The 25,512-nt window shown below is 37.8% G+C and overlaps 1 protein-coding gene across 7 annotated transcripts in view; it reads right to left on the minus strand.

The window, feature by feature from the left end:
• The window catches only part of CEP112 (centrosomal protein 112), a 180,561-nt gene that overhangs the window by 135,000 nt on the left and 20,049 nt on the right, over positions 1-25,512 (minus strand). For 6 of the 7 annotated variants that reach the window (XR_015807746.1, XM_088176358.1, XM_088176359.1 and 3 more), the window contains exons 9-17: positions 15,309-15,395; positions 13,328-13,427; positions 12,043-12,161; positions 10,898-11,041; positions 8,580-8,734; positions 8,139-8,256; positions 7,128-7,223; positions 6,280-6,339; positions 3,823-3,902 (exon numbers count right to left, since the gene is read on the minus strand). Coding sequence is in view for 6 of the 7 variants with exons in the window: in XM_088176358.1 (XP_088032484.1) it covers positions 3,823-3,902; positions 6,280-6,339; positions 7,128-7,223; positions 8,139-8,256; positions 8,580-8,734; positions 10,898-11,041; positions 12,043-12,161; positions 13,328-13,427; positions 15,309-15,395 (959 nt within the window). In the remaining variant the exon portion in view is untranslated. The remainder of the gene's footprint in view (positions 1-3,822; positions 3,903-6,279; positions 6,340-7,127; positions 7,224-8,138; positions 8,257-8,579; positions 8,735-10,897; positions 11,042-12,042; positions 12,162-13,327; positions 13,428-15,308; positions 15,396-25,512) is intronic. The other variant, XM_088176357.1, reaches the window with a different exon arrangement.

Here is a 25,512-nt window from a genome sequence, read left to right on the forward strand (position 1 = left end):
GTAATCGTCAATAAAATGGGGAATATTTCCCTTACAGCAAAAATATATTCCTCACAGTAAACTAAAACTATCAAACAATCTGCTACTAAAATATAAGCAGAGGCAGAATGAATGTATTGAATGAATAAACATCCAAATTCCCCAGAACAAGATACAAGAGATGATGCTGAGAGCTGTTTAAAAATATTGTATAAAGTCAGCAAGACCTTTTCTTTCTCTTCCATGCAATTTCTTCAGCAGCAAATGGGTACACTTTTTTTTTCTCATTTATTTTCTGTTTCATTCTACTCAGTTTGTACTGTGACAAATTATATACCTTTATTTCCTACTCCTCACTGAGAGAGATAAGAACAACAGAGATTCAGCCTATTTGCAACCCACTCTCATGACACATTTTCTGCAACCAAACCACAGGGATTAGAGAAGCAACCTTTCCCCCCAAGTAATTACAGAGAAGCTTTTCAAGAAAACTTTGTTCTTATAGAAATGCCATTTAAAGGACATTCTAGAAAAGCCCTTGCAGCACTTCTTAGAGTGACTTTTGCTATTAGGCAATGCCTGTGACATGCACTGCAGAAGTAAATATAAATTTTATATCTACAAGTCACCACCACAAGTCAGGATTGTTGGAGCAATTCTTTTGCAAAAGGTTTGCTTTTGACAGATATTTCTGCCATGAACTTCAGAGGAAGAAAAAAACCTTCTGTAAACTATGTAAACCCCTATTCTGTATTGAAACTGTGGCAATGCTACTTTATTTTTTTATTTATTTTTGAAGTGAAAGATACTTTCAGAAACGTGGATTTTCCTGTTCCACACAATGTCTCAAATCACTTTCATTCTGCATCGGTGTGGATACGTTTGAACCAGCAGCAGCACTGTTTGCTGTCACAGCACTGGAAAAATAATGATAATAATAACAAAAATCCCCTAAAATGCCTGCCACTTCCCTTTCTATGTGCCTGCAGCTCAGCAGCTCCTCAAGATATAATCCTGTGGCCATTTCAGAATCAAAGTGCATTCAGATCAAAGTAGTTTATGAGAAATCACTGATGCACCCACTGGGTTCTGAGCTGCAATTCCACAAGGCATCGTTTCTGCTGAAGATGCTGTACTATATTCTCACCCACCTCCTTCAAGACAAGGTTGTTTTCTAAATATTTACTGGCTCTGCCTTAGCCTGGAGTTACTTAATTTCATTCTGCAAGTAGTTAAAGAAATTCAGCAAAATGAAGCATTTTTACACAAGATATTGGATTTTATGGGTTCATATTAATAGGAAGGGATTGCTAAAAAGAGTAATTTTTGCAGCAATTGAACAAACAAAGACATAAGGAACCCATCCATTTCTGCCACAACAAATATTACTGCTCCTTATCTATTACCTACTTGTATATCACATAGAAGCACATATATGAAAAAATCATCATACTGTCAAACACACTGGTGCTAAATTAAAGGCTTGAATTGCAGAAATCCCTGCAGGATTGGCAGTTGCTCTGTCCTGGCCATGTCAATCTGTTCCATCCCTGGTCAGACCCAGAGCTGAAATCCCAACCAGCAGAGTATGAGCTGGGCTGGACTAGGGCACTGCATTTCTGCAAATACCATTCTTTTGGGATCCTAAATCCATCCTCATGGATCTGCCAACTTCTGTCTCCAGTCAGACAAAACTTGAAAGCAAATTTTTATTTCTATTCAATTCCTTATTAGCATTACTAATTATTCCATTATTCATCTTAAAATTAACCCCAAACCCCTGCTACAAAACAATCAAAAGAGCAGTACAGTTTTATTAGAGTAAACTTTCTCCACAATTAAACATTTTCCATTTCAACTGGGAGAGGTATACATGATATAACATTAGAAATCTCTACATTATTTTCAACACCCTGAATCAAAAAAATTAAATGAAAAGAAAAAAGTGTAAGAGAAACAAAGTGCCATAAGACATGGAAATGACCCTGGGAAAAATACAATATCAAAGAATATTCTCATTTAGAGGGGACCCACAGGAGGAGAAGCAGCTTGTACTGGGAGACACTTTGAAAACCATATAGGAATAGCTGCTGTGGGGGGAAGAGCAGATGATTTTTAGCCTATTGAACAGTCCCCAGGGCTCCTTAGTCCCACTGGGGAAACACCAGCTGATTTTTAGCCTATTGAACAGTCCCCAGGGCTCCTCAGTCCCACTGGGGGAACATCAGCTGATTTTTAGCCTATTGAACAGTCCCCAGGGCTCCTCAGTCCCACTGGGGGAACATCAGATGATTTTTTAGCCTATTGAACAGTCCCCAGGGCTCCTCAGTCCCAGGAGCTCACCCATCCCCAGTTTTGGACAAAGGATTCACCCACAGGGAAGTACAAGGCTGGGACTGAGCTCTGCCAGCATTGTTTTCATTCGTGGCCCTTGGAGCATCACCAGCACTTTGGGCTCTTAAAAACTCGAGTCTTTCAAATCCTTACTCCATCTCCAAGCTACACCTAAGTTTAAATACAGCCAAGGAATATGTGAAATAACTGAGGATGTCCTCAGCTCCTGCAAGAGCTCCTCCAAATCCCCAGCACATCACAGGTCCTGCCTGGAGGGAATTTCCTCTGCAGCCACGGGGCTGCAAAGCCAGACTGGTTCTATTAACATAAGTGAGTGCAAAGTGACACATTATTTGAAAAGATGTGGAAGAAAATTAATGCAACTTCATTATCAACAAATCAGATGGTAAAATACTAAAAGATTAAGTGCACTTGATAACAGTTCAACCTCCCCAAAATTATAAATAATAGTCAGTGTAAAGAATTGAAAGATTAAAAGCTGGAGTTTTTATTAATGTCTGCAGTGATTTAAGATAGTCTCTATTTATGCCAAATACCTCAGAGATTATAGAAATAAAGAAATACAGACTTCAGCCCTGTCACTTTTATGGAATAAAAGTATCTTTACTTGCCTCTCCCAGCCTAGATAAGGTACATTGTGATTAAACTGAATACTTTTAGCAAATAACTTCTGGTTTGTTTCAGAATAATCTGTTTCCCCTAGAAATTACTTCCACAGCTTTGACTTTAAACTGGATTAACACATGGAAAGAATATTTTACATAATCAAAAATGGAAGGAGCATAGCAAGAACTGATCTTGTCCTATGTGCATCTGCTGTACATAAACCACTCCCTTGCTCAGAAAACATCAAATTTGGGGTATCCTGATTAGCTGTTCATGGACAAAAGTCAGGAAAAAAACCTGTTCCAAGTTAGTTAATGAAAGCTGTTTGCTACAGAGCACTTCTCCCAGCCTTAGATCCATGTGAAGAACAAGGACTCTCACAAAGAAGTGTTGTATCAAAGAGGAAAATCTGCATTAGACTTGTAATTTGTGGATATAAAACATAAAACCAGAAGCATCATCTAGTAAATTAAAGTATTTTTTAAATACATACATCTTTCAAATTTATTACATTTTCTAGAAGAGCCCAAAGCACCAAGTCTTTAGTTTTGATTATTTGCTTCCCATGAATACACTCTGAATTGAACCTGGGTCTATTTATTTGAGAAGGCAAGACCAGCTGACAGCATCAACCTCAATTCTGTTTTAATCCCACCACCTAAAAGTCAACAAGTTTGGGTGAGTTGGTTCTTACTTTAATTTTCATTTTTTTCAGTTTTTTCAGTTTTCTGGCTGATTAGAACCCTAAAGGTGCAGCTGTAAAACAGGGGAGAAACTATAGGAGGGCAGTTAGATGAGATAAAGCATAAGTTTATTTAATAAATAAATATTAATAAAAAATATTTTAAAATACCAGGGATGGTTCAACAACTATTCACTTACTTCAGAGCCTGTTCCAGGTGGTGAATTTTCTTCTGAGCATCCCCTCTTTCTTTATCCAGATCATTCTGAATGCCATGAATCTGCCATTTATAGGAAAAAACCACCATATACAATGTTATTTTAATTTTTAAAAATTATGTATCTGCATATTCCTTTTCCACTGATGAAGACACAGCCATCCATGGATTTCTAAAATCACGTGAAATGCAAAAGCAGAGATTAACAGAGAGATGAAGTGTGAGAATGTAGCCAGTGAGCTGTTTTCCTTCTCAAAGTGAATATTACCTGTCTAGAATAAAGAAATATCAGTAATTACATTAAAAAGAAACTAGATTTTCTTTGGGTAAGTACAGGAAAGCAGAGTCTGCCTAAAATAGTGACCTGTGTTCTCTAGGGTGCAGAGCTCCTACTCACTGATTTATCACTTCTGATCAATTCTTACAATAAAAAATATCACAACATTACACAAACATCCTAAAGAATAACAATAATAGAATAATTAACAATAACAACCCTAAAAATAGTTACAAAAACCTTTGAATTTGGCAACTTCCCAGGCATGGCCCAAACCAGGTGTTTTTGTAACGTTTTTTGCCAAGGGCAGGTTAAGTCCAAGAGTTTGTACATAATCCAAGAGTTGCATTGCTTTAGAATTTCCCAAGGAACAATGTGGGGATGGGACATGCAGGAAATCCTTTATCCACCTACAGTCATTTGCAATGTTCCAGGCTGTTAAGATACTACAATTAAAAAAAAAAAAGTGTTTTACTAAGTGTGTAGGCCAGTGAAAAAAAAAGCCAATTCAGAGATTCTCTGCTGGGAGCAGTTCCATGGAGGTGTTCACTCCAGGAAGAGTTAGTTGGGTTCCAAGAGCCCCCAAATCCATGAGCTGGTAAAATTCAATATATTCAACAGGTGGCTTGGGAATGGCTCTCAGGAATAATGTGTCACTCTCCTGATGCTGAGCTCGATGTTTGGAAAACAAGCAGTAGATTATTTATAAAAAGCAGGTGTTTCCTTGGCTTGTAAAGCCATTTAGCCTAACTGGTTCCTGATCCAGCAGATAAGCACATTTAATCAAACAGTGACATTTAAGGCTCCTACCTATGATTTGTTTGATGTTTAAGTATCCTCAGAGGCACCAGCCACCACAGACTCATAAAGATTATTAGATAATGGGTAGGTTTTTAAGTGAACAGATTGCAGCAGAGACTTCACGATTCCTTTACTTGTTTTACTATTTTATGGGCCAATCCATCCTGGTTTATGGATTTATATCCATAGATTATTCACAGGTATTTTTCTTCTTGTCCTTTCTCAAAGATTTGAGTTTGAAAACAGTTACACCAGAATTTATGAACCAACTGCTGTCAAGTTATCTATAAAAAGAAAGGCTCTGCTTCCTTGTTTACTGATGCAGAATTCCAACTTCCCTCCCTGGGCTCACTGGTTGGAGGCACTGCTGACACAATCTCAGCCCATGCTCAGGAGCTTTCTCCCAGAAGATCCCCAACCCTCAGTCAAATTGTGCCAATATATTTTATATTTTGGCCTGCAAATCACTCCAATCCTGGATTTTTCTTCAACATTTATAAAACCCACGACTTGACTAAAAAGACAAGTGTAGGCTAGGTTTAAACCAAGGCAGATCCTGGAACAAAGAATGTTTTGACTTCAAGTCAGCAGAAGGAACTAACTCAAACCAAAACCTCTCTACAATTCATGTCACAAGTGCTATTACCAAGTGACAAGTAGCTGGGATCACAATCCATTATTTTATGTTATAAATTTGCCACATTTGGCAATGACATGTTTGAGTAACACATCCTTTCAATTAAACAGGCATCCAAGGCACCCTCTGGCTGCACATGAGTTGCACATATAATGTCACCAAAATTGAAGTTTAATTTGAAGCCTATTGATGTTCTGAGTCTAAAAGAGCAGGCAGGATTTGCAAAGTGCTTTAAGATGAAGTGTTTCTGATGAAAATTACATTTTTTACTTTAAGTTTCTGATGTAAAAACAATGCCTGTTGACAATATCTAGAGAACACGAGGAGAAGGCTGGAATAGAGAAATTCTGGGGGAAAAGGAGGATGGGAGAACACATGGGCACTGCAGGGGTCAGGCCAGGTTTCATTCAGTTCATTATTCTGTCAATAACAGCAGCTGCCTTCAGCTGCCACCATGAGCAGTGGACACAGGACAGGCTGCCAGGGACACTTTTTTGGGAATGCCATCCCAGCCTCCATCCCTTGGCAACAGGTTCCTAAAATCAGAGGTGATGTCCCTGTCCTTAAACAGCTTAAAATCTTCCTTGATTTTGTCCAATTATTTTTCCAAACCTTATGGAGTTCTTGGATTCCCAAATTTACTATTTGGGAGTTTCAAAATGAAACCTTTAGATCCTGTACAGAGCAAAACTGGAGGTGTGCAGAAGATGGGAAATTTTTATTACCTGTTTCTCATAGGCATGCTGCATGTGAAGCTTGTCCTGCTCAACCTTGTGCTCCTGATCCTGCAGAGGAAAAAATGTGCATTCTAAATAAACAAATCTCATTTTTCTTCCATTTCAGAGCACTCATCAAACACAGACATTAGTTATCATACAGAACAGTCCATTAAAAAAAAAAAACCAAAACAACACTTTATATCATCATGAAAAAATTTTCAGACATAGAAAAAAATTTAACCAACACCAAATAACACAACTATCTCAAAAGTCATGATTCATGTTTGTTAAAGAGAAACAGCAACTTGTTCTCCTGAGCTATTAAAATGCCATTCTGTACTATATCAACTGTGAAATGAAAGACATTGGAAGCAAAGTAGATGCCAAAACTCAAGCAGGACTGATACATGATACAGATGTGGAACTCATTACCCTGAGATAGAAGGATTAATTTAAATGCTTACAGGAAGACAGAATATTGAACTGAACTATTAAACAGTGCAAATTAAAAACAATTTTGAAACTTTAAAAATGTTTACAGTTTACGAGGAAAAAAAAAAAAAGATATTCATCATTCTTTGACAGGCTTCTTTGTAATCCACCAATAGAGATTTAAACTCTTTATTTCAAATGTGTGTTACCAGAAACAGCCAGAAAACTTCTGTGAAAATTCTGCTCTTACCTCTCTTTTAGCCACACTTTTTAAATCACCCTTTAACTATATGTGACATTTCATATATTTCCATTAATAAAACACAAACAAGCAGGCATGGTATATAAAAATATATTTAAGGATGGATATCTAAACATTTAAATCATCAAATAAAGTAAAGAGAAAGAAAATCAGGGCTCACCCTCAGCTGTTGCTGCCTTTTAAGTTCAGAGTCCTGCAATTGCTGTTTCAACAGAGCCATTCCACGCTGTAATTCTGCAATCACATCAGATGTCTGCTGGGATTTAATAGAAAAAACATTGTTTGTCTTGCACTCCTCATTAGCTCTTTTGCATTTTTAAATTTATTTCTCTAAGGTTTCCAGAAATTGGAAAAATTATCAACTTGGGAGAAAAAAAACCTGTATGAGTTTACAGCTCTGGTGAAGCTTAGAAATGGAAACAAAAGCACAAAATACCCACCCCTAATAATAAAAAATCCCTACTAAAATCTACTAAAAATTGGTAGAAAGAAAAATACTTTGTAAATGAAATGGAGTAAAGTATCATCAAAGCTCAGAGAATTTCAGCAAATCAACACCAAACACCCCACTTGTCCTATGGCTCTATGGATTAATAAATGGTATTTAAAACTTAAGTCTTTACTATAATTATCTAACTTTAAAATTACTTTGAATATGTACCATTTTGAATCTCTGTACTGATGTATATTGGTAAATATCAACCTGACAGATGCTTTTCCAGAAATAAATCAGTTATTACATTTTGGGTGAAACCAACACTTGCAAAATACAAAAATATTTCCTTAAACACATAAATATTTAACACAATGTTCCATCCTATTTTTTTCTGGAAAAAAAGTATTTTCTGTCATGGAAGAAGCTTTATGAAAACATTAAGTGTATATCCAGAATTTTTACAGGAGTACAAACAAAATCAGGATGTTAATTGTACCTTATCTGAATCAACTGTAGAAATACACACACACCAGAATGAGCAACCAATTTGAGATGATTTTTCAGTCACATTTGGGAATAAAAAATTAAATACCAATTTTATTTAAACTTACACTCATGACTAACTTGAGGAACTGAGCAATTCCTTGGATTTATTCATAAGCATCACATTGATAGTGAGGAGAGCACTTAAAAAAATAAACCCCATTTTCCTGCCTGTTACACCTGGCAGCATACCTGAGCTTGTTCCTGCTTCATAAAATCTCTATCAACATCAAATTTACTTTGTAGTTGCTGAAGGTTCTCCTTGTACTCCTGCATAATCTGCTCCTTGTCTTTCTGAAGTAAGTTGTACCTACAAGGAGCAAGCAAACAGAATATGGAAATTGCTTTCATATTTTTGGCATTTTACCTGCTCAGTATCAATTCCACAGAGTCTGCACGTCTGCCACGTGCTCTTGTCACAGAATGAGCTGCTCAGAAATAATGAAAGGTGAGACACTCCTCAAGGTGGTCCTTTGGGTCACTCTAAATGAGTTTGACACCAATTAATACATTTTCATGAGAGTTTTCTAATGTCAAATGCCATTCAATGTGTTCCTGGAACAAAATTAATAATGTTTGCTATTGGAAATTCTAAATTCTTAAAAGTTAAACCAGCAATTGTTATTGAATTACCTCGTTCTCAGCTCCTGGAGTTGGGAGCAGACCTCCTGGTAACGTTGTTCTACCTCAGTCTTCTCCTGACATAATTTCTGACGTTGTAAATTACTATTTTCAGCCTCAACAGTCAACTGCTGCACACGGGCCCCCAGCTTTTGGACTGTCTCATTCTAAAAGAACAGAGAACCATTGAGAAAAGCCCAGAATAAATGAGGGAATACCCCAGTTGTTATTCAGTAGCCTTGAGCAAGGAGGTTCTCTGGTGATGCAGAGACACAAGAGTTACAATGGCAAAGCTGTCATCAATCACGACAGTAAATTCTACATTGTATATAAAAAGAAATAAATCTTCAAAGTATGGGTGTTTATTCCCCCTCAAAGTGACATCTCCTTATGCAGAACAGCATATGCAACTGATTTTTAAATTACAAATCCTTTAAAATGGGAGAGAAGACAATATTTCAATGGAAAACTGCAACAGATGATAATAAATATAAAACATTTTTAGACTTTACAAAAATCTCGTTCAGCAATTTCCTTTCAGTAAATCACAAGCACCTCTCAAAAGCTGTACCTTTACCCTGGAACTTCATCTCACAAAATAAACAAATCTAAAAACGAGCAGAGCAAGGACAGGCAGGCAGCATGAGACTACTCCAAGCCTTCCCATTCTTCCCTACATTTATGGTACCAGGCAGGGAAATGAGGGAAGAACTCTGGAGGCTGGGGTCAGAAAATAAGACCCACAGTAGGTATCAGAGTTATTTCTGCATTAACAAAGGCCTGAAGATGAGGGAAGTGGAACAGAAATTTCACCCACTCTTAAAGTAAAATAAAACCCCAAATATCTGCCCTGTGCAGTCACTGTCACTGGAGGTGACATGAACCTGAGCCAGTGACAGAAGCTCACACAGACACAGGATCACTGACCAAATCTGGCAAGTGGCTGCAGAGATTTCACAGCCACAGCACAGCAAAATCCCCCACCAGTGCCAAACTGCTCAGTGTGGGTTTGGTTTGCTGGGGGCAGAGCTGTTTGCTTTGGGGGCTTGGGGTTTTTGTTTGCTTTGTGGTTTCCTGGGGTTCTGAGTTTGTTTTTTTTATTTTAATAATTTAAAAAGGAGTAATTTTTAATATACCACTGAATATAATTCCTGGTTGGCCCCATGTCCCTCAAGGAAGTTCATCCTTGTTCAGGGTACAAACCCCTCCTTATCAGCTCATGGCATTAATGAAATTGTTCAGCCAGTTCCACTTGCTAACAGCACTGGCATTCCTGACAACATGAAACTCTGAACAGGGAAACTCTGAAATACCAACAGAAAAAAAATTTAAAAATCAGGAGAGAGAAAGGAGAGAGTGAAAAAAAGAAAACTAATTTCCAGTGACAGTCTAGTCTTTCATCTTAAGCCCTGCCTTGAACTCTACCTTGTTTAATTATTAAATCAGAAGCTGCTCGGCAAGATCTGTCTAGTTTTGATGGTTCTTAAATTCAATCTTGCTGACAGACTGTGTCCATTTTTCTCTGTATTTACTGTTACCTATGACATGATCTGAATGTTAATTTTTAAATTCAACATTCATTAATAAAGGAATAAATTTTGCTTGACATTGTCTTTTCACTCATTCAATTTTCCTCGTACCTCATCCTGATGAAAAGTACAGGATGCTTTTTTGAGGTTACTTGTTAATTTTTTTGCTTTTTGCATCATTTATATAACATGCACAAAATCCGGATTACACCTAATTACATGCTTATAATTACTCTAGAAAAGAAATGCCAGAAATTAGAATAATCAATACTTATTTTAAAATCCTTTTAATGTCATCTTTCCTCTAATAGAAGCATTTGCTCAGTCAAAGAGGAGGTGGGTGAGTAAAAAACTCATGTTTCTATGAAAACAGATGTAATATATAAATGGTGTACAAACCTGTAAAGACAGAAGTTCTGCTAACTTGAATCAAATATTTGTAATTAAGGACTGATTCTAAGATATCAGTGTAACATTGATTGAAGGGCTCTACCTTGCTTAATTTTGCCTGGGGAATGAAATGCTTGCTTGGACTGGCTGCCCTCTCCCAGGAGAGAACAACAGCTGTCCAAACCAAGGATGTATGTGCATGAATCAAAGAATCATGGAATGGTTTGGGTTGAGAGGGACCTTAAAAATCCTCTGGTTCCAGACCTGCAGGGACACCTTCCAGCATCCCAGGCTGCTCCCAGCCCTGGCCAACCTGGCCTTGGGCACTTCAGCCCAGCTGAACACAAACACGTGGAACTGGAGTGTTTTAAGAGACATTTGCTGTCAGGAGAGGTTTAGAGGCAAACCCACAGTTGCCTTTGTCTGCTGCAAATACTCCTCCTCCATCCTGGCCAGCCGGGCGTTGGTTTCCTGCAGCAGCTCGTGCATGTCCTCCATGTGCTTCTTCCTGATGTTGAACTTCTCCTTCTCCATCTCAGCCACTGCATCGTGGAGCTGCACCAGAAACAAAGGCACAGGGTAACAAATGGCATCTGCAGCTGGCATTGAGAAGTCTTGTATCATCACAGCTTATCAGTAGAATCATTGAAAAGCCCAGGTAGTCACACCTCTGTCCTCTCTGAAAAGATTGTTTCTCTAAAACAAAAAAAAGATTGTGGCTGCCCTGGATCCTTGGAAGTGTCCAAGGCCAGGTTTGACATGGCTTGGAGCACCCTGAACGGTGGGAGGTGTCCCTGCCATGGCAGGACGTGGCACTGGATGGGCTTTAAGGTCCCTTCCAACCCAAACCACTCTGGGATTCTATGAAAAAAAAAAACAACCAAAAAAAAAAACGCCCAACACTGGAGCCTCAAGATCTTCAGCACAAAGGACAATTTATGATTTATGATTATGATTTGCCTTTAAGAAAGCAAGAATTAAATCAACTTCATTTCTACATGCAGGGCTGCAAAGAAATTTAACTGTACAGCAAACATCATGAAGGGAGGTGGGTCTGTCCTTTCTGTGACCCTCCCTCTCCTGAGAGGGGGAAGCAAGACAAATACTGACAATAATCTGGCCAAAGGTGACACTGTCTCACAATAAACATGCTCTTCCCTTTGCTTTGCTGCTGTCTTGAGTTGAACAATAAATAAAAATACATTGAAGAATTCATGACCCATTGCAAGACTAAGAGTTCAAAGGAATCACCGTGACAGCAGGTAGCAGCAGGTTTATCCAGATTAAAATTCCATGTCAGGTCAACCAGAAATAAACACTTCCCTAATACATCCAGAGACTTGCCAGGAGGCCAGATGAACCCCAGGAACAGGGTGACCAGCTGGGTGTAAAAGCATCAGCAAAAAGAGTCTTGATTACTTCAGGAAAAAATAAAATCAGCGCAAAAAACATCCCTGAAATTTATTCTGTGTATTTATATTTTTTGGGTGACAAAATGTATTATGCCAGATAAACACTGCAGGAGTCTGTCAAAGGAGGGGAGTATTGTTCATTACCTTTTTCTCCCACTCATTCTTCAAGCAATCATTGCTTTGCTCACACATCTTCTTCAGCTCCACTATCTGCTGCTCTTTGGCTTCTCTCACAATTTGGGATTCACGAACAAGGGTCTGAACTGTTAAAAATGGGAAAAAAAATTAACAACCATTCAAGACCTGTAGTATTTTTCAGTGTTGGCAATAGATACAATTAGTTTATGTCAGTTTTCCAACTGACTTGGCTTTCTAATTGTTTATGGCTCTTAACTTAATGCATGTGCTGCTTTAAGATGTAGCACTCGGATTCTGTGTCATTACAAGGCTTCTCTCTTTTCTACTTTGTTTACAGAATATTTCAGAGAGTTTTCCTTCCTGAAGGAAAACTACTGCACATCAGCAAAATTCTGTATAACCTCAAGTAAACAGTTATTTTAACCTGATTTCATGAGCATCCTTAGAGGAAAAAGTTCTTGTGACGGTTGAATGCCCATGATACACCTAAAAATGAAGTTCCCCAACTTAAATTGCAAGTGATGGCATCACCATTAGTGGACAAAGCAGATCCCTATTCACACTTTCACTTTTTTTTTGAGGATTTTCATTACCTGGAGCAGTGTGGGCAACTCCAACTCAACCTATTCCAGCCAAGAACAACCACCAGCCCACAGAGAGAAGCCCCAGAACCTTGCTGGACAAATTACTTTCCCAAAGAGCAGGAAACAAAATACATGGAACACTCTCCCTTTGTACATAGATTACCAAATTTCTCTATTATTTTCCAGTGTGGTTTAGTCCATAGTGCAAATGGACTCCAAGGAATTCTGAAGGAAACATTGAAAAACTGCTGACAAGCCACTCTCAGGGTGAGTTTTGTACTCGTGACACACTCAAGACTACTCATGTTTGAAATCTCATGCCACAATAGTCTTAAAAATAACCCATTGTGGTTTGATTAAAATGTACTGAATGCATAAAGAAATGAACTTTGAGCCAGGGATTAAAAAAAAAAAAAAAAAATTGAAATAAGTGGCCAAAATATTTCAGTGGCATCAAAGAAACTTTTTTTGGTGACACTCATAAAACCTGGGTTCAGGGTAATAGATCACAGGCCTCTTGGAACACTTGGGTTGGAACAGCAGAGACAACTGGACAAGAATCTCAGAATCTAAAGGAAAAAAATCAATCAAGAGCTGCAAAATGATGAAGAAAGGGATGTCTGAAGAAGGAGCACACAAGCCTAGAGCCAAAAGAGAATGCAGTACAATACCACCACACAGAAAACAGCCACGAGGATAAAAATCACCTTTTTTCTCCAGTTTTCTTATTGTATCCTCTGATTCTTTTTGTTTATTTATGTAGGTGGACTTCAGCACATCTATTTCATCATTCTTTCTATCCAAAATCTGTAGAGAAAATTCAGAATATTTTAACATAAGTCCAAAACATTCCAAACTACAACCAGTGTACAAGATACACTCTGGTCTGCAAGAATGGCTCAGGTCATGCAGGACTAAGTGATTGAACCTAAATAATTTTTCCAGCTACAACTGCCAAGCCATAAACAAAGGACTGGTTGGACAAATGTAGGAAAAAGCAGATGAAAAAAGTTTTATGTTTTAAGGTGAGTTTTTTTGTTTTCTTTTAAACCTGGCCAAACCCAGTGTTGCTTTTGTTGAGTTTCTAAGTTTCATGGTGCTACTGCTGCAAACAGAAAAGATTTTCATACCTATATTGCCTGATGGTATTTAAAAACATCTAAAATTCTCAGCAGATTGAAGAAATATTTAAATAAGTTGGTGAACTTCATTACAGTCTTTTGTGCTTCACCAATTGAAATTCCTCACATGGATCCCAAGGAACAATGGACTGGAACTGAGCAAGTACATGAGGGTAACTACACCCACATTTCTGTACAGGCCGAGTTTGGAAAGAAAAAAGCTTGAATATTTGCACACTTTGAGATAGTATTTTAATTTAAACTTTGTGTTTAAGATAAAGATTAAAGACGCAGAAATTTTATAACAGTGCCCCAAATCTCTTATCAAACAGAAGCTTTCATCTTAAAACAATATTACTCCATCTGCAATAAACGTTTTGTGTCTTTAAAGATTAATACGACACTATTTAACCTTTTCTAAAATATCCAACGTTATTAAACAACTTCAAAAGACAGAATTCTAACATCAGTTAGGAAGGGATGACAACTCAAGGGATGAGAAAGCATTTAAACTATTTCTTATTCTCACAAAGCTGTTTCCTTTAGACTCGCAGCTTTGCTCACTGCTTCTGCTCCGAGGCCTTGAGAACAGATGAGCCAAATGTGCACCTGACCAAATATTCACATCCTCTCAGGAGGCTTTGATGTGTCACAGAGCTGTGTCAACCAACTTCCTCCGAGCCTGTGAGTCAGTCTTTGGGAAACAAAGCAGAGGCACTGAGTGATGCTGAGCTTACAGCGGGATGGGCACTGCCAGGATTGGGGTTGGGGTTGGGATTGGGATGGGGATTGGGGTTGGGGTTGGGATGGGGATTGGGGATTGGGATTTTCCTGCTCCATGCCCGGGATCAGAGCCCTGCCAGGGACACCTGGCACCTCACAGGACCTCACCCCACCTGCAGAACGTGGGGTTAAGACTGACAGGATGGGCTGGGCTGGGTATGATCCTGCCAGCAGTGGTGTGATGTGACACAGTAAAGACAAACCCAGTGTAACCCAGCCATGTTAGTGCTGCAAGAATTCAGAGTGCAGAAGCTTTAAAAATGCAGTAAAATAAAGAAAGGTGTTTGGTGAGCTGCCTCTGCTCTAAGACAGTGTCAGAACAGACACAGGACAGCAAGCACTGCTGCTGCATGAGCCTGAACACATATGATACATCCCCGGGTTTTCCTACTGCTGTATTTTGCATTTTGTCCATAAAAAATTAATTTTGTTCACATTCTTCTCTAACACCAACGTTTTTCTCTCTAACAGAAAAATCACGAGTTTATGATTTCCCACAGAAGTTGTTATGCTGGTAAAATAGGTTGTCTTGTTCTAACAAACAAATTGCCTTGTATTTTCATCTCCTTTCTGCAAGTGTTTTCCCCTCCCTAAGGATATGTTACCATAAAATATTCTGCATTCCTCTCAGTTTATGCCAACTGTTACCTACAATTTGACTTCCACTGAACATTAATTGTAATTGTGAAGAAGTTAAACAACAACTGATAAATATTTATGATAATCACAGTCTCTATCATTGTTTAATGCACTGATTTTGGAAAAAAATACAAACACTTCTTACCTTTTGAACGTCAGCATCGTGCTTCTGTTGTAATTTCAGTTTTTCTTCATGAAATTTACCTTCTGCTATTTTCATTTTCATTTCCAGCTTTAAAAGCAAAACAGAACAAATACATAATTTAAGTAAAGAATGAATTACACCAATGACCTTTTCATAACTTTTTAATTATTCATTTATGTCTTTCAGAAGGCAATGGGAAGTCACCAACAAAGAAATCTTATGAAAAAATCTATACTCAGTTTCTCAGCATTTTCATATTTATTCAATACAATAGTTACAAAAGATGTCATCCCTCAACATTTCTTCAGAAAAATGGATTTGTAGGATGTTTTAGTTGGCAAAAAACACAACTGCTACTGCCCAGAACAAGCTATCATCCTTAATTTAAATAAACACTCAGAAATAAAACTTCAATATTTCTGTTAATATACCAAGTTTGGTAAACTCATTTCATTTCCTCAGGCAGGTGTTACATTTACACAAACAATGTCCTTTAGCCCAGATGCACGTTTGTTTTTGTTTGTTTTCTATTATTCATGGAGTTCACATTATAAACACATTTCCTTTTAAAGGTGACTTATGATGGGATTAAGGACTGGATCACTGAAATACATTTCCTGTTCTGCCTGTTTGTTCAAAGCTGTACTTGAACCCCTCCAACACACAAATACATTGCCAATTCTTACTTAGAGTCTAAGTTTCCACCTTTCAAGTGTTTTTGAATCTCTTGCATGTTTTCAGCAGGCTGTTAAAGGCTGTCTTCAGGACAGCTATGAGAGGAATTTCATGTTCCTCAGGCTTTTCTAGAAACCAAAAGTGACACCTTGAGTTCAGACTCAGGCTGTTCCACTCCTACATTTATTAACAGTCACTGTTCAGAAAGTGAAATGGACTGAAAAGCTTTTTCAGAATCAGAGCCTGATCCCCCTCACTTTAGAAAGGGAGGACCAAACCCCCTCCAGCAGATGCCTCTAAGAGGTCTTTGGCCAACAGAAAACTTTGTGTTTGATTTTTGGGTGCTCTGAAAGGTGCTGAGGTCCCCCCACCTCGAGGCTGGACACTGCACTCCCATCACCATCCAGCCACTTCCAGCTCTCACATTTATTATTTAGCTCAACTCAGAACCTGACTTGTAATAGCCCAGCTCACAAACTCCAAAGGAATTATTCATTCTGCCTTTATTTTCCATGCCCTTGACTAACCAAAAGTTGCCATTCAAGCATGAGTCTTTATCTCACACAGATCCACACTAAACACACACAAATTATTCATTTTTTACATGACTCATTTGTCTCACAGGTTTGTTGGGACTTGAAAACATCACGATGTTATCATGACTTGAGAACAATGAGCTACAAAAATCCAACTCAACTCAAAATTGCTGGGCAGGAAACACAGAAGGCTCCTCAAGAAGTGAAAAGAGAAGGAAGAGGAGGAAATTGTTTCATTTTCTGAATTCATCAATACAAACAACACTTATACCCAACAACCACTTATTACAGATAAAGCAATTCATCTCCCAACTGTTTGCACAGTCTTATGCAAATTAATAGAGGAGGAGAAAAAAGTTAGGTTGACAATTAATCCAAAGAAAATAAATCATATTCCCAGCTGTCAGCCAACCCTTTTATCATCCCAAAATAAGCACCATGATAAAAATGCATCTTCTATTCATGAAATCTACACATATGTATAAATGAAAAGAAATATATGCGTATATTGCTCCAAAAAAGTGACATTATAGAAGAAAATCTTAGTACCAGGTGATGAATAAGTGTTGATTTAATAAAAAGAGCACAGTAATCCACTTGCAGATAGACAGCTTCTGAACATGCCACAAATAATTATGAAAGTCTCGTAAAAACACAAATACCAGAAACTAAACATGAAAGAGGCTCCAATCTACTTGAATTACATTAAAAGCCTATGAATGACTGAGGTACAGCTACTGCCCTCACACAGCTACTAAATCCACACAAATTACATTTAAAACTCATTAATAACATCAGAATTTCTTGGCTGATGGAAATGAATCCTTGGTGGTTTGTATCAGCCAAGAGCTGGTCTAGGTTTTATTATTCTGTACACTGAAATAATACAAAAACAAATCAAAATCGAGAATTTCACTTGGATTAAAGATGGACATACATATTTTCAAGTGCTGGTGATTGTTCTCAGCCACGGGATGTTTTCCCCCAGGCTGACAACAGAACTCTCTGTACTTGAAGCTGGTTCCCACTTCTCATTAATCTTCCCCTTATTAGCACCACCCTTGCACTTGCACCAGTTCCCATCAATTTTAGCTCATTAATTCATTACACCACTTCCACCAGAACAGCCATTTCTTAAAATGTCACAGTTTTGGGACTGCTTTCCAAAAAGGAGAGCTAATTGCAACCTAACAACTGGGAAAAGTGTGTCCAAGATACAGAAATCAGCCCTTAGTTAATGCAGCCACTGGAATAACAAAGGAGATCGCTTTTCCTCTAAATATTAAAAATAAAATAATAAAAAAATAGGTGAAAAATCACAAAGAACAATTTCTCATCAGGTGAAGGCAGAAAAGGGGACACCTTGAAAAGTATTCAAGGTCCTCAACTTCTATAAATTAAATCAAGTTTCAGCACCCCAGGCACTTTTCTGCCCCATCTGCTTCATCCACAACTTTCCTAATTTTATCTCTACACATAAAGGAATGTGAGAAGCCCCATATTAAAGTGTCTGAAATTCAATAATTGATGTGCACATGAAGTTTTCAGCTAGTGTTGAGAGGAAAGCTGTATTTGTACTGAGTAATTGGTAGGAAAAAAATTTAAAATCTCCAACAGCATTTGAATTTTGTAATGGTCCATAGTTCCAATCCCACGTGTATCTTCACCACAACTTCTGGAAGTGTTAATTTGAGCATTTGCTGTAAAAATAATGATATATTGGTTTAAAAATCCTACACTCAATTTTTTGAGTGGAAAACTGCTGGAGAAGCCAGAAAACATGAGGACAACACTACAGCATCCTATAGCAAAGCCTGGAGGACTGGTTTCATTTCCAAATCTGCTTTTTGACCCACCCTCTCTCTGAGGCAGACTCCCAATCTCACTGCATACATCAGTAAAATATTGAGTCATGTAAACACGTTTTATTTAGTGAGCTCATGAAGGCTGGGGTGGAAGCAAAAGGGCTCAGCTCTCCCCAGCTGCGAGTGAAATGCCTCCCATTTGAAAGCTGAAGCACATCATTAAATACTAATTTCAATCAAGGAATATCTTTCAAATTAGAACCACCCCAATCCGAGGTGGAGCCTGTCCACAGATCCCAAATGTCAAATCTCAGCTTGTCCCAATTTCCTGTGGAACAGCTCCAGGTAAGTGCATGTGCTGCTCTTCCATGCACTGCCCTCTGCACTTCAGCTTGACTTTATTTATTGAACACAAATTAAGAAACAAAATAACCTACAGCAGTACCAAAGACCTTCACACGTTTTAGAGAAACCAGAAAAAAACAACTTTTCGAAGTTGTTCACTTTGTTAAATGCAATTTATGGCGCTCGTGCTCATTGGTTTTAATATCTTTTATCACCAGTTATGAGGCAGCAGAGAATATGAAATTTACGGCATGTTACCATTCAGACAACGGGGGGAAAAAAAAAAAGTGTAGATATTTAGCTATAGTTGGGAAGTTTGCAACTATGTATGAAACGCAGCCATTGCTGTTGGCTGAACATCATTCCTTTGGATTTCTGTCATTGTTTATCCTCCTCACAAAGAGAATGAGGCAATTAAACCCTAAGGCCATGTAAACAATACTGATGTCAAACATCTGTGCTGTCCCTGTTATTTAAAGCAATGAGGGGTGGTAGCAACACAGCTGCTTTTATGTGCCTAGTCACACTTTCTTCCTCATTAAAAAAAAAAACAAAACAACAAAATACCAGCAAAACCAGTAAATAGTTACCTGAAAATGGGGTTTTGGGGTATCACTGTCCTGATTCCACAGCACAGCTCAGGTGCTGGGAACATTTAACAAATGTTAAATGTTAGACAGAGATTAGACAGAGTCTAATCTGCAACTGTCATAAATCTCCAGGGGGGACAAAAAAGTGATCTCTCCTTTTTTCATGACAGAGGGCAAACATTCATCTTATCCCCACTTACAGAAATTTGTCGAAATATTGAAATCCCTGATTTAAAAGCAAATCAATAAGGGGGTTAGCAATATGAATCACTGAACTCCTGCCCACTTGTCTGCATTCCAGGGCTCACCCTCGGGCCAGGGGGGACATCTCAGAGCTTTAACATCCATCAGAATGGGGTTTTTGGCTATCTGACAAAACAGAACTTGTTGCTTGCCAGGTTTTTTTGTTGTTTTTTTTTTTTTTTTTCCAAGCCTATGAATATATGGGGGAGGGAGGGAGGAAGCGAGGAAGGGGGAGAAGGATGTAAACAATAAATGAGAACTTCAAAGTAAGAACTAACAATGCAGAACAATGACTTGTGTATCTTACAGTACACGACAAAAGTTATTTGTCTTGGTGTTCTGCAGCTGCTAAAAGGAATCAGTGCACAGCACACAAAGCTTTGATATTTCCACAAAAGAAAAAGGTTTCTTAAAAAATATCAACAAACAACTCGAACTTTCTACTGAATTGTGCTTACTCAATTTTCACGTGCAGGGTTAAAATAATAAATATTGATAATTTATACAGTGTTTTAAACCATACAGGAAGGCCAAGACACAAGAGACTGGACTTGCAAAACAGTCAAGATTTATTATAAATACACACTGACTTCAGACTAAGGTAATTTGGAACAGTGTTTTTCACTTCATCATTAACAAGCTGTCTGATCTCATTGTGTTATTTCTGTATCATGCTGTACCCTCAAAAATTTTTAAGATTAGCTTTGAGATATATTAATACTTTCCATATTTTACAAAAAAGACTCAGAGTATTTAAAAGGAAATCACTGGTGAGAAAAACAGGAAAAAACTGATATTTCATAACAATATATTTGAAAAGTTCCTACAGTAAATGAAAATTGTATTCATATTGGAACTAATCTTCCATTTTCAAATGGAATAGCTGCAAACTTTGCGCTCAGTTTACAGGATGTGGAAAAAATACTATTCACTTCCCATTTCAGAAAATAAACCAATTTATAACTACATCTTGAAACAGTACATCATTAACCACTCCAATTACAGCATTGAATATCATCAGTGTTTTTATCCAATGCAATGACTAAGGTGAAATAAATGTCTTGGAAAGCCTCTGTTGCAAAGAGCTCAGGAAACCAGAGATGAACTGAAATAAAAACAGCATCAAACAAGTGGAACAGCCAGAAATTAGAATGTAAAAAGCCCCTTTATAAACATGGCACTTTGCCCAGATTCAAAGGTCCCTCCACAAAAGTCTATGTTTATGGCCTGAACTGGATTATTTGACCTAACAAACATTTATAATTCCCACCACATATCTACCCTTCTTTGTATCTTTACTCTTTAAAACAATACAATTGCTACTTCCAGTTGCAATATTTTTACACATTACTCTTTAATGGGAAAGTAGATATTCACTTAATTAAAAAATTAATATGACATTGCCCCATTTTTATAGCCACTAAAAATTAAAGGTTTAGTGCTACATCAAATCTTACCAGCCTCCCCCATCAAGAAAAATCGGACTTTTTAAACGACACTGAAATTAATGTGCACATTTGCTTGATACAGAAAAATAATTGAATGGACAATTGTTCTTATTCATATGTAAATGTCATTAGGCTCTTTCAAGAGAGAACAAAGTATTTTTCATGGATTTCCACGTTGGGGGTGGTGGGAAGAAGGAGAAATGCACCCAGCTCTGTATCCCAACAACTGTAATAACTGGAAGTGGTATTTGTGCTCTCAAGGATGTTTTCTCTGGCCAGTGAACATAACATGGATATTAGCACTACAACACATGGTGTTATTAACAGCTTTATTTGCAGGGTCCCACTTCCACATGGAACAAATGTCTGCCACCAGTGGGAAACACTGATATCAGCAAGGACCAACAAAAGTTCAGGGTATGTTTAGAAATTAAGGAAGCCTAGCTACAGCATTATCAAATGCTATTTCTTAAAGACAGCTCAAAAATGCAACAAGCTGCATCCTGAGCTGCCAGCACTGAGAACTGAAGCCAGGTGAATCTGTGAACATGCAGGAATCACACAGATTTCAAAGGAATTTAGTGAAATATGAAAATAACAGAAAGTAGCACTTGAGAATTTCATGGAATTCTGCACAGTGCCCAGTCCAGCGAATGAATCTGAATACACTGAGTCACCAACACTGACTTTTTCTCCCCAGTGTTATTCCTCTCCTTTTTATGCTGTATTTTAGCAGCTACTGAACTTTTTATACTCATTTCAAGATCTCCTAAACCAGCCATTAAAACCCACCTTCATTTCACCAGTGCAACATGTAGCAATGACAATGTACAGCACCTACTTTTTCTAGTCAATGTCTTTTCTCCCTTAAAAATCAGAATCTATACATGAAAAAAAAAAAAAGAAATCAAACTTTCTTCCTCTTTTTTCCCTTTTTTTTTTTAAGAGAGAGACACTTTGAGGTAGAGATTAATCATGCAGCAAAAGATTAATTCCCAGCTGCTTGGCAACCATCTGGACATTCTACTGGTTAAAACACTAGTTTGAATTGCTAACCTACCCCTTTGATCTTTCTCAATGTCTCCAGCCCATATGTGCAATAATTAAAGACATAGTTCACAAACTATTGCAAAAAAAAAAAAATTAAATAAATAACTGTACATGTACATCTAGATCTCCACAACCAGCCTGGCTGGTATCAGGAATTATAAATCAGCAGCCAGTTTATGAAAACATGTCTCATCTTGACATCCACTGTGTGTCTCACACCAGTCTAGCAATAAAATAAGGTTTGGGGTTTATTACATTACATTCTGCAGAGTTATCAAAGCAAGGCAGGATGTGACTTCCTCACAAGGAACACAATGGACAACTTGCACATGTTTTTTGGGAGCAGGACATTAATCAGCCAGGAATTATGTTAGCAGCAGTCAAGATTGCTGTAATTTTAAATATGAACGAACAGATTCCTACTCAGGACGATTAGTGAGCGGTGAGAATCAGTTTACAACTGAATTCTCCATATAAATCACACCCTGCATTCAAAACAGACACAGGGGTTGTGGAGAAAAGGAGAAAATTCAAATGGACCAGAAAATAGTTGCTGTCACTGCCTGGAATATTTTCAAGGGGAAACAAAACAGTGTTTTCAGAAGCAAGTTGCCATAAGAAAAAAAGTTACAGAAAAGTGAAAATCATGATGAAAGCCATAATTATGTCATATCTGCCTTTTCTTGCCCCCTCATATGGGTCACACTCGTGTGAACAGTAAGCAACACACATTCTTACACTTTAACAAGAATATTCACCAGAATTAAAAATCTTAACAATCTTTACCCTTGGAAATCAGCAGGACATTTATGAGTAGAAGTATGGCTTGGACAGCCCAAGTGAACAGGATGACAAAAGAAGGGAAACAGCAAAAAAAAGAGAAGTGAAGAACAGAAGGATAATAAGAAAAAAATTCCAACACATGAAGCTCCAGTTGTATGACTCAGGTTCTGAGTCCACTCAAATGCTTTCAGAAATGCTCCTCCTGTTATTAAAAAACATAAACAGCCCCAGCACATATCTGAGGAGGTTCCTTGAGCTGTATCCAGCTCTCCTGATTCCATACACAGATGTTTATATATCCATCCACCAAGATTTAAACTCTAGAGACACACACAGACATGAGAACACGCTTTTAATTCAATATATCACACAAGAGAACTGATATATTTGGTTACTATCCTTGGAAGATATGAACAAAACTATTTCTTTTCAATGAGGAAAAATATAAAATCCATGATGTAGCTAAAGGCATGATAATGTTAATTGTACAAGTGGTTTAATTACAAGAGTCCTTGTTCAGGACACTGTCTCCATATTGCATTTATTTATTGGTCATATTTGGCATGAATTTCATATATTTAAATACTTCACTATGGAACAGGGCAATAAAGAGGAAGAAATCAAACCCAGCAGGACAATGCCCAGTGATCACCATCTCCTAATTGCAGGGACTCTTATCTTCAAATGTTCTTTCTCTTCTCTTTTCCATGCTAACACCAGCCAGTGTTATTCACTCTCCCTCCCGAGTTTTACAACTTTCTTTCCTCCCTGCACTCTTCCCTCCTACATTCTCTGTATGGTCCCTCTTGGGGGAAATCCATATCACAGCCCTCATGCAATTTGCTCTGTTTCAAGTTATAATCTCCTGCCAGATAAGTGAGAAGCACAGTAAATCTGCTGCTTTCAACACCTTCCATCCAGAGCCCTTTTAGCCAGACCACGACTTAACTGTATCAGCACTGCAGATTTTATCTTCATGGAAATATATCACTAGATCCCAACACTTCTGGTGCAGTAAAACCATATAAATGGCTTGATGATCTTTATAAACAAAATTTGTGTCGTGCAGTAAAAGGGAGTGTCATTCCCAAAATAAAAGGAGAAAAACAGAAACAAAGATTACAAAGATGAAGGTCCTAAATAGCTTTTTAAAAAGGCTGCATCCTCAAGATAAGACTTCTTGAATCATAAACCCATAAAACACTCTTAGTTTTCCATCTTACTTCTGGTCCTTGATCCATGAAGATGCATTTTCAGTGAAAAAACAAAGGGTCTTTTCCCCATTCTCTGTGTGCTCTTTTATCTTACAGCACCTATCTCATCTCTCATTTTCCTCCAGTGCTCTTCCCTCCCTCATTCCCCTCCCCACATGACAAACTGGTGGAAGTTATCCCACAGGTGTTCTCCTGAAATCCCAGCCACTGCCTTCCCCAGAATTCCTCCTCCCCCCTTTTATTCTGGTTGCTTTAGTGCACAAGAGGCTGGAAAAGCACCAGTGGCTCCAGTGTCCAAAGGCTTTATCACTGGATTCCCAAAAATCAAAACACAGGAGTGGCAGGAGCACAGTGATAAAGTCAACAAAAACATTGGAAACATTCAATGTTCTCAGTTAGCCCAGACAGATGAAGCTTCACAATTTATTGAACTTGCCAGTTTGTCTGAAAAATGAATAAATTAAGAGCTGGTATACAACTCAGCACAAATTTACTCCAGGTATAACCTTCAACTGAAAAGTGAAAATGATTTCCAATATGCCTCTGATTTGTTTAGATTTCCTTTGTTGAGATAAGGTAAATAAACATCTTTGCTTACAAAATAATAAAACAGAAGGAAATTGAGAAAAAAATGCTAAGAATAAATAAGACTGACAGAATGAAAAAATAAGAAAGATAACTTCTTTAAAGAAACACCAAATTGTCTTGAAGTGATATATCAGATAAACTAGTTGTTTGAGAAATGTTAAAAGAAATCAGTTTATTAATATAGCTGGTTTTATTTTCTTGTTCCAGAAGAATTCCAAACCTGTATCTTAGCAATGGTACTGAATCTGTTTTTCTGAAAAATCACAAATCAGACTTTTCCTTTCCTCCTCCTCTGCCCCACGGAGCTCTGGGTGACACAGGATGGCCAGAGGTGAAGTTCAAAGGGACATTTTCCCTTTTTATCAAGACAGGCCAATCACCCTATCTGTCGTGCTTTGCTGTCCTGCTGAACGTGAATTTATTCCTGTTGGGTTGCATTTCCCTTGTTTAAACCCATGATTTTTCAGTAATGACCATTTCCCAAATGGTTTAATCCATGTCAGAGGTATTTGGGGAAGGGATGACTAAAAGCCACTGCCTGATGACATCGGCGTTCTCGCAGGGCTGTGATGTGGTTATCACTGCTCATGGCCATGTGTTCAGCATTACAGACTCTAAACAGGTGCAGGAATGCTTTATGAACAAAGGTCTAAAGGTTAAAAGCAAAAAAAAACCCCACAGTTATCCTATTTTATGTTCTCCCCTTGTACTACAAAGAGGTTGAAAACAGTTAATGGTTCCCCCGGACCCTTTTGCACAGCACCATTTCTCTGTTAATACATTCACATTCTATAAATGAAAAGGCCTTTATTCCTAATTGAGCTTCACAAACAAAATAAGATGAAAACACATTTATGTTTTCTTGTTAATAGCACACACATGGTGATTGTGAAACACTGTCTGTAACCTTTCCAGTTCAAACCAGCC

This window comes from Sturnus vulgaris, chromosome 20 (assembly GCF_052056855.1).
Source record: "Sturnus vulgaris isolate bStuVul1 chromosome 20, bStuVul1.hap1, whole genome shotgun sequence".
NCBI classification, from domain to species: Eukaryota; Metazoa; Chordata; class Aves; order Passeriformes; family Sturnidae; genus Sturnus; species Sturnus vulgaris.